At 43.5% G+C, this 10,602-nt stretch overlaps 1 protein-coding gene across 1 annotated transcript; it reads left to right on the top strand.

The window, feature by feature from the left end:
- Positions 1-4,151: 4,151 nt before the first annotated feature.
- vsx2 (visual system homeobox 2) lies at positions 4,152-9,228 on the top strand. The gene is made up of 5 exons (XM_041954445.1): positions 4,152-4,572; positions 4,921-5,005; positions 5,498-5,621; positions 8,343-8,523; positions 8,849-9,228. Exons 1-5 carry the CDS (start codon positions 4,152-4,154, stop codon positions 9,226-9,228), a joined length of 1,191 nt encoding a protein of 396 aa, XP_041810379.1.
- The last annotated feature ends 1,374 nt before the right edge of the window (positions 9,229-10,602 follow it).

The following is a 10,602-nucleotide window of genomic DNA, read 5'->3' on the forward strand; positions in this document are numbered from 1 at the left end:
TATACTGCAAACTGCATGCACTTTTGTTTTTTTTTAAAACATATTTATTAATGATTTATTAACATTCATATCTGCAGACTTTGTTGGTTACAGAAAGTGAAAACCATTGCAAAACTGTTATAACTGCTTTATTACCAAGTAGAAAGTATAAACAACATCAAACCTGGCAACCCAGTAACCAACTTACAGCTTACCAGAGCTGGAGGAAGTATTCAGGTCCGTATGTAAGTAAAAATACCCCATTACAAGTCAAAGTCCTACACTGAAAATGGGATTCAAGAAAAACTATTATTAGCAAATTTTACGTAAAATTAAAGTCGTGGCGCTGCAAGATAATGGCCCTTATTGTATTATGGTGTTATACTGAATATTAGGCCTAATAGAGGTTATTATTGTTCGATTATTACTAGTGCATGTGCAAGCAGCATTACTGTTGAGCTAATTTGAACAATTTTGTGTGTGTGTGTGTGTGTGTATATATATATATATATATATATATATATATATATATATATAGAGAGAGAGAGAGAGAGAGATAAAAAAAAATATCTGAGTAAAGTTTGTGTAGCCCTGAATGCTGGAGGTGACCCTGCTGTCTGTGGACACTTGTTGATGCCGAGTGATGAGCATTCAGTCTGCGGGGCGTTGACGCGGTAAGCGACCTGACGTCCTCAATATGTTGCACGCACCAGTGGCTGTCTGTCACCCGCAGCCTGCCTCCAGCCCAGCAGCCTCGTCAAGAAGCGGGTCAGTCCCCTGCAGAGCTGGTCATCCATATGGAGAGGAAATCTGAGCTCTTGCACCCATCCATCCATCCATCCATCCATCCATCCATCCGCAGTGCGTTACCTTGACCTCGCATAGCCTCTGTGCCCCGACAAACGTCAATCCGATGTGCCCCGAGTCCTTAAATTAGCTGTCAATTAGTGCAAATTAATCAACTCCTCGCCTAATTAAGCAATGCCGACGGGCAGCTACCAAACATGCCATTGTGGAGGAGCCATGAGAAAGCTGCGGGGCCTGCAAACTCTTTCTGTAACTGGGAGGAGGAGGAGGAGGAGGAGGGAGGCGCGGGGGCATCGCATCACATCACGCCCTGCCCTGCTGTGGGAAAGCAGAGGCTCTGGCGGTGCTTGAGTTTTTCCCCTGACTCGGCTCCACATGTGTGCTGTCATCAAGTTGCCTGCACCCTGTTCCAGCACCGAGGATGCAGCTGGATTCAGCGTACTGAGCCGCAGGATCAGATGAAGACTTTCCCACCACTTTGACCCACCTAATAAAAGAAGAGATATTAAACCACTGTTGCATGAGTAAAAGTTCATATATGGAAGGATAGCTGAGATACATATATATATATATATATATATATATATATATATATATATATATATATATATATATATATATATATATATATATATATATATATATATATGTATATATACGTATATATATATATATATATATATATAGCCTAAGGTGCAAAATCTGTGCAGTCAAGTATATTTCTGTGACCTTCCCACCAATAAAAAGTTCTCTGTTTCTTCATTATCGCACATGCATTTCAAGCTGCAGCAGTCACATCAGCCAGGTATGATATTCATTACAGTGGGCGGTTTTTGCTTACAGCCGCTTATGAGTGTCTGACCTGCTGCAGTTTGAAGGTTACAGCCCGGATGCGTTTATCACTGACGCTTTGTAAATCAGGTTTGAGGACACTTTGTTTCTCATTTTTGCACAACGCCTAAAAAAATGGAGGAGTGAAGGGAGCAGAGGGAGGATGTGGGGCCGGAGGAGGGGAGTTGTGTGTGTGTGTGTGTGTGTGTGTGTGTGTGTGTGTGTGTGTGTGTGTGTGTGTGTGTGTGTGTGTGTGTTGTGAGGGGGCGCTGATATACAAAAATTTTCCCAACAGCTGTTTGCTTTTTAATCTGCGGGCGTCAGATCCTGCAGGTCTTTGATGGGCAACCCAATCTACACGAGTGACTGAACTAAATCTTCCCTTAATCTAGAGCCTTATTAGGCGGCCTCTCTTGTGCATGTAAATCAGCATGCAGCCTTTTTCGCAGGAGGCGGGTTATTAAAAGCCGTGCGGAGAGGAGACGCGCTGCGTTGTCACCAGACAGAGGAACCAGCGTCCGTGTGGACCGCAGCAGAAGCGATGATGGAGTGAGAGGGAGCGGCGAGGTGCCTGTAATTGACGGGTCATCCTGACTCACAGCCTTCCATGTTAATAAATGACTGGATCCCAACAGGCTGATGTGTCATTAGCATATCCTGATAACATTGATTTCTTCATTAATAGAATTTCCAGTAAATAGGCCCTAATTAGTTTCAACTGGCCAAGCGCTAATTGAAGCAGCAATATTTCCCCCCTTAATCAGCATCTTATTTCATATTGTTTCACAGAAAATATGACTTTTCTATGCGGATCTGTCTTCTGTCTCAGTCACAGTTCATATAGTTTGAGGTTAAATTAGTAATTTTATGTATTTTGTAGAGCATGCAACTGCATGGTCCCGGTTAATCCACATGATTTGCACATGTTTATTTATTATTCTGCTTGAGGGTTTCCTTATTGCATTATTTTTTTCATTTTAACTTGGCATGCATGCATGCAGGCGATGTATGTAAAGTAAATCTATTGGAAGCCACACTTGCACAAACTGGGCCAAATCCTCATTTTGTTTTAAATGATTTCCAAACGAATTCAATGTGGGAAAACAGTAAACTTTCACCACGAGCACAGAAAACAACACATATTCATGTCAGTCCACGAGTTTGAATTTTTGGCACAAAGAAATCCAAATTAGCTTCCCGATAGAGAGATTATTCTCTGTTTGACACTGAACCACCAGGATGCTCTGCGTCTTTAATTGTCTTAGAATAAATAGCGTAATTTAAAATCATCATATGATCCAAAAAACGTGATTCTCATTTTTTTTCATACAATTTTGTCACAGAAGAGCCAATTTCAGATTTATAATTTTTTAGATTTTGGACTGCGTGCGAAGACAGGCGCCAACTAAAAATGCAAATCCACTAATTGCATTAAAAATATCAATAAACCAGCATGTTTCATCAACTTCCTGCCATAAATTCAGTAAAGTTAATGTTTTTGGTCTTTACATGACTTACATACCAGCTATAATTAGCTAGTTTTAATTAGTGATTATTTATATTATCATACATAAGCTAAAAATGGCAGTTAATTATTTGTCGGTTTTACACTTGTGTCTCATATTCTGTATTATTTCACATTTCCTCCTCAGAGATTGAGTCTGCTGTGCAGCCTGTGGGGCTGCTGCTGCTGCTGCTGCTGCTGCTGTGGGATTAGTGCCGTGCAGGACCGTGCCGCGCTCACTGGATCCAGACCGTCCAGCTGTCGTTTTTTTTAGGGGAGAGCCTTTGATTTGCGTGTGATGAGTTTCCCATAGCATCTGGAGATCAATTATCCATCCGTGTGAGCTGGTGGTTGAGAGATCACAGCCGGCTCTCTCACTGTGTGTGTGTGTGTGTGTGTGTGTGTGTGTGTGTGTGTGTGTGTGTGTGTGTGTGTGTGTGTGTGTGTGGACAGTACATGCTGATTTACACTGAGATATTGAGGTAATTTTCTAAAGCATAGCATAGCATTTGATAGGTAAGTAGAAGGTGTGACTAGGCCATTTAATAAGGCCTGGCTTCCAAACGAAAAGCAGAGATCTATCCGCAGTGAGCTTATAATGTGTTGAGGAAGGTGTTCTGTGTTAATATACGTCTAATGTTCATATTTATAGTCTCTGTAAAAGTGAAGGATTCAGTCATTTCATTTTCCTCCTCAGCCTCCCGCCTTTGTTCCAGCAGCCTGTTGTCTTGAAGAAAGTCTTTTGCTTCCTCCTTTCTTTCTCTAACCTAAATCTCTTCCGCTTTATCCATATAGTCCCCAGGAAAAATGCAGATATGTATCCGAGAGGGCGTATAATGCATCCATGATCCAGAGGAATCCTGAATCCTTGCAGCTGATTGGCTGCTGGGTCCTGCCTCTTGTTGGGATGGACCTGTTGGATAAAAGGACCATTTTCTAAAGGACTCTTGTGTGTTATACAGAGGATCATGCACTGGGGACCATCCTGGAAGACGCTATAGAAAGAAAAAGGCCTTTGATCGAAGACATCATGACGGGGAAACAGGGCGCCGTGCTGTCGGAAAGTTTAAATCTGTCGGAGAAAACCTCTCTGGGTGCGAACGGAGGGAGTAACAGCCACCAGCCGAAGAGCAGCGCGACCCATCCGCCGCCCAGGTGCACCGGCTTCGGCATCCAGGAGATACTGGGGCTGAACAAGGAGCCGTCCGCGGCCCCGAGGAGCCCGGGCTCGCTGCCGGCCGGGGCGCACCTGATCGCCGCCAGGTCCTTGCTGGGCCCCGTCGGCGTGGGCGTGGGTGTCGGGATGGGATTAATCGGCCCTGGTGGAATTCCGTCGTTTTACGGCCAGCCAGCGTTTTTGGAGACGGTGCTGTCGGAGGCACAAGATGTTCACCTGCAGCCCCACAGCAGGTCCATAGGGCCGCTGGACACCAGCCAGTCCGCCAGCTCAGGTGATCTGCAGCCGCTTTATAATCCCTGATAATAAATACTGAGCTCACTGTCATGTCCCTGTGCATGGACTGCACACCGCTTGTGTCTTACACTGTAGGCCTTTTATTGTTATTATTATTATTGTTATTATTATTATTATTATTATTATTATTATTATTATTATTATTATTATTATTATTATTATTATTATTATTATTATTATTATTGTGGCTGTTATATAATTAAAACGTAATGTCCTTATTAAAACAGCCGTGTCGTGTCATTGTCACCAGCATTTAATTCTGATCATTTAAAAATGCTCTCGTGGATGTTATCATCTTTAACGCTTTCTCCCTGTTTTAATCCAGACTCGGAGGATTTATCTTCCAACGAACGAAAACTCTCAAAGTCATCAATAAATCAGAGCAAGAAACGCAAGAAAAGACGCCACCGGTCAGTCTTCACTTCAGGGTCATCATATTTATTTTTAGAATTGATAAATTCGCAGAATTTGACTGTTTTCCAGTCCGTCAGATGAAGTGAAAGTAATTATTTACAGGAACAGAGTCTGCAGTCAGTGTTCAGTGCTCATTGTTTTTTGTTTTTTTTTTTTGTATTTTTATTATAGTCTTAATAATGATCGAGTCCAGTTACTGATATGCAGTTACAAACTGGCCCTAGTTTGTTTGTATTTTCACTCATCACTGACATCAGATGTTTGTCCTGATTTTTTTTTTGCTACATTTCTTTCATCCATTCACACTAATAATAAAAGACTTACTTTATTGAAATTGGCTGTTTTTTTAATACACATTTATTCAGTGCTGTTTTGTCTTTTATTTCCGTTGGAATTAAAGTAGGCTTGGCTCACCCTTCACTGTGAATATTATATTATATATTCTGTTCAATGTGTCCAAGTATTAAAATCCCACCTGGTGTCCACAGGACCATATTCACGTCGTACCAGCTGGAGGAGCTGGAGAAGGCCTTCAACGAGGCGCACTACCCGGATGTTTACGCCCGAGAGATGCTGGCCATGAAAACAGAGCTACCTGAAGACAGGATACAGGTGCACACTTAACTCATGAACTATAAGATATATTCAAATGACTCAGTTCGCAGATACATCAAGGTGTTGGGAGATGCTACTTTTAGTCAGTTTTGCTCAGAAAAATGTTGCATTTAAAGGAAATTAGAGATGCTGGCCGTTTTCTTTTTTTTCTTTCTTTCTTTTGCTGGTTATAAGGAAAAAAGAAAGAAGGAAGGAAGGAAAGAAAGTTAAATATTTAAATAAGTTCTTAAATTATTATTATTATCACTATTATTTGGAGCATAGTTTGATCTATTTTCCGTTTCAGATGCAAAATATATATAATTTATTTCTAACCAATCAAAGCCAAATAAAGGCACTAATACGAACAAGTCAAAGCAAACAGTCTTTATATTGGTAATTTCATTTTATTGAAAATATTCGAAATAATCTAATAATAATAATAATAATAATTCTCTTTATAATAATGACTATCTTTAGATTTAGATCATAAGCATATTATTCATATTCATAGATTTCTGCAGTGATGAGCCTATCGGAGTTGTGGGAGTATTAAAAGGCAAATATTATTGTTTTCTCCATGAATATGCGCCTGTAATGTTCCTCAGCAGCCGCTCAGCTGCTCCCTGTCTGAGGGGAGGTGGGCTCTAACTGAGCCCCCCGTGCATCGATCAGCGGTGCTCCCCTCCTGCCTGAACACAGAGCATCCTCGCCAGGACGGATCATCTCTCCCCGGGCTGCAGTTGGATGTGAAACAATTTGTTCTCGGGGAAGGAGCCGCTAACGACCTAATCAAGCTATCAAGGCGGAAGGAGATTGCGGTGTGACCTGGACCATCCATCTGCCGGGGCGCCTTTTAATCTCCTTCTCATTACGGGCTCGCAACAGTGCAGCCGCGAATAAATAATAAAAAGGAAATAAATAAATAAATAAGGCCCGACCTGCTCCTCTCCTAAATAAAATTAACACCCAATTTTCTCATCGAGTGTAATTAGTTAAATCAGACGAGCTCGGGAGGCTGGCTGCTGGAGAGACGCAGGGAGTTCAAATGAAATAACTACATTGAATTTATTAGCACGGGTCAATAGCGCTGCTCCCCCGAGTCCCGGTAGTTTAATTTCCCGTGATATTTGCCCGCCTGGCCGCCATCGATTGGGCCTGAAATTAACTTATTTTTCAATCAGCCTCGGCGCGCCCCAGGGTCACTGCTGCTCAGCCTCCACACTGGCTTCTTCTGAGGGGGGGTGGAGGCAAAGAAAGAAAAAAAAAGTGTCTCATATGAAATAAGGGTTATCATCAGAATTACCAGAAGAAAAGAAGAAGAAAAAAAAAAAGCCCGAAAACGGTTTGATCGTTTTCAATTTAATATCTGCCCCCCCACCCTGCTTGAATCTTCTCTGCGGCCCCCTCCTCTCCTCTCACAGCCATCACAGCTGCCCTGAGCAGAGTGTTTAACAATCCTGTGTTGTGCTATACAATCAATTTGGCCTCCCTCTCCCTCTCTGAGCTGACAGACAGCCTGCAGGGCCTCCAGCAGCTGCTGCCTGTGGCCCAGTGCAGAGTCTTCATGTGTCAGACCATCTCTGATGGCGCAGCAGGTAGCTGGAGATCAGCTCTGACAGGAGGCAGAGATCCTTCACACCTGTAGCCAGCAGGTTATGGGAAATCAATGGACTGAATCCGAGCGGAGCACTTGTTATCTTAAGTTCCTTTGAATCGCACTGCGGATTCCCAAAGAGGTCATCTTTAAAATTACTGCCGAAGTCACTGAACTTGAGTTTTCACGCCACTCTCTAATAATCCATCCTTCATTAAGGGTTTATGAGTTGTAACAAATGGCTCTAGTGATGGTTAATTAATCATTCACTGAAGCTTTACAGGTCAATTAAAAGCCATTTATAACAGCTTTTGGGTTGCCAGGTTTTGATGGTGTTTATCCTTTCTAATAATGTAAGTGTTTGCAATAATAAATACTGAGGGGTTTGCACTTTTCTAATAAGCCATCGTGTCTGCAGCTATAAGTCATATCAAGTCATCAATAAAGAGTTTTGACCACAGTCTGTCAAGCCTGCAGTATGTAATTTGGACTTGTTGGACCTCATGAGCACTAAAGGATGTGCATCGAAAGGATAAATAGGAGCCACATGGACTTTACGCAACCTACCAGCCCAAATTCTAGCCTTCTAATGATATCGTATAATTGATGTATGAGGCAAGAGTAAATGATTTATTAATCATTAATGAAGCCTAATCCTCTTTGGGGTGCCTAATTAGAAAGCAGTGCCAATTGTTGCATCTTGCACTAAAAGAAATACAAATTAAAGCTGCAGTTGGACTGTTTGCAGCCCTTAAAAGACAAATGAATCCTAGAATTCACTCATTACTGTCACGCTGCTGAGGCAAGGCTCCTCTGAAGTCAAGAGCACCACTGATCTCATGTGGTTCCACCTCCACCACCTCGTAATTACTGAGAACACTGTCTAGTCTGTGCCATGTGAGTTAAAAGTTATCCGATTCACCGGTCTTATTTAGCTCTGTCGCAGCCATTTTCCAAACTATTCATGTCAATCATTTTAGACCAAAAAAGCATAAAGAAGTGCACCAAATTTCAGCTCAAAAGCATAAATGTTTTGCAGGCAAACTGTACTTTCCTCAGCTGCAGAAACGGCAGTATATGCAGGGGAGACACTCACTTATGTCTGACTATGTGACTAACGTCTGGGTGTCCTCCTGCCACAGGTGTGGTTTCAGAACCGCAGAGCCAAGTGGAGGAAGAGGGAGAAATGCTGGGGCCGTAGCACCGTGATGGCAGAGTACGGGCTGTATGGAGCCATGGTGAGGCATTCCATCCCCCTGCCAGAGTCCATCCTCAAGTCCGCCAAGGATGGCATCATGGAGTCCTGCGCCCCCTGGTTGCTCGGTGAGGCCTGATGTCTGACTGTGTCTCCAAACTCTCATTATCATTGTCTCAGATATGTGCCACATGATTCAGGAGTGAGAGGCCGGCGTTCTCCACGTGGCTGTTCATCAAGTTGTTCATGCATCATCCCAACACTTGAAGTGTTTCACTGCAGCAGTGATGGACTGAGTGCACTCACAACTTAGATGCTAAGCATTGCCCTTTAAAGCAAAGGAACATTCTGATTTACATGAAATGTCTTCATCCTCCACGCTGGTCATGATTTGCCGTCGTCCATTCAAACATTACATTCTAAACCGGAACTATTTTTGCTTGCTATTTTCAGTCCAAGATGGCTTACCAATCAACAGACGCTATTCTAAATCTGAATACCCGCGACTCTTTGCAGGGATGCACAAAAAGTCCACCGAGGCAGCAGGGCCCCCGCCCACGGGAAAGTGCGACGCGCCCCAGCAGCCGAGCTCTCAGAGGGCGGAGGAGGCTGAGGCGGAGGAGAAGAGGTCGGAAGGCAAGTCCACCATTTCTAAAGAGGAACTGAGGGAGAACAGCATTGCCGCGCTCAGGGCCAAAGCACAGGAGCACAGTGCCAAAGTGCTGGGGACGGTTTCTCACGACAGACTGCCGGAGGCCACGCCGGAGAGACAGGCGGCCGAGGAGAACGCCAGGGACCGCCTGAGTCCAGCAGAGGAGGAGAAAAGTCCATAGAGACCATCACCCTCCTGAGGACTCCTATTCTCCAGAGTGAATGCAGTGGCCTGGCTGCTTTCAGCATGTGTGGGGCCCAACATAGCTCAGTATCCGGCAGGTCTTCACCCCCCACTGACTCCTCTACACCGGCCTGCATCTGGACTTCCCTAAGAAGAAGACTCATCCGGCCCTCGCTGGCTCTGCGCAGAAGATGCAAACGCACTTTCTCTGATTTACATCCAATCGTACAGTTGTTGTAGAGAGGATTTGACTGTGTGGGAGTAAAAGTGTTAATATTGGTGTATATAGATCCCACAATAATATAGAGAGCCAGATGAGTAAAGTTTTATCCAGTATAACAGTTGTAGCACATTAATTAGGACTACAGGTGACCAGTGAGCAGTCAGTGCCTGAAGGACTGCATTTCATTGTTGGCATTCATTCTTAATGTTGCTTGTACTAAATGGTGACATTTGAAGTCAGAACCATCCCAGCGGCGGTGCTCTTTTAAGAGAAGGGAAGTAATTGTTGTCCTATATCGCTTTGTATATAATTGATATATTAATCTCTCTCAGTAAGGCACAATTTGAAACATGTTTTCTTGTAGTCTTAAAAGAAATGTTTGTGTTTCCATTTCAAAATGTGTACAACTCAGAATACAAAGCATAAAACAGACATCACCTTTTATTAAATGTGGCTTTTTGGTGTCTATTCTGCTTTCCTTTCAAAGAAACACTCCAAATCCGCACAGATGAGTCCACTGTCGAGGCATGGCTGTAACTCTTCAGTGGCACGAAGCTGCCCTCCTTGTTGGAGTAGCTACTTGTTGTCGCTTGATGCTCCGCTGGCTGGGCTCATTAGGACAGAGTCCACAGCTGCATGCTTGGGTTAGTCCCTATAATCCGTCGCAGTTGAGAGCCTTCAATTTCAGATTAAACTAGGGGACCAGTGCTTTTGGGACAGAAGAAAGAGTGAAAGTGCCCCCACCCCCCCGGCCAAGTAGGATGACCTGAGCCCGATTTGAAATCACTTAAATAGAGGCTATTACCGGCCGATTCTCGAGCTGTTTCATCCTCTTATCGAAACACTTAGCCAGAGTCTAACAGCTTTATTTGTCGGCGATCTTCATTTTCCGCAGGCTGTTCATGAAACGTTGTATCAGGCCACTTGAACTCAGCTTTACAACACGTCTATGTGTCCGCATTAGCCGTAATCCATAACACATTTTGCACTTCCTCCTCAGTTAGCGAACGGGCCTTCCTAATGAGTTGAACAATTGAGTTCTACTCCAATTAAACAGAGAGCAATTTCAAAGGGCAAGGGACGACTATTATCAGTATGCTGCTGCATGTCTCGGCACTGAATGGCTCTCAGATTGGAACCATAATGTCA

This window comes from Chelmon rostratus, chromosome 15 (assembly GCF_017976325.1).
Source record: "Chelmon rostratus isolate fCheRos1 chromosome 15, fCheRos1.pri, whole genome shotgun sequence".
Classification (NCBI taxonomy): domain Eukaryota; kingdom Metazoa; phylum Chordata; class Actinopteri; order Chaetodontiformes; family Chaetodontidae; genus Chelmon; species Chelmon rostratus.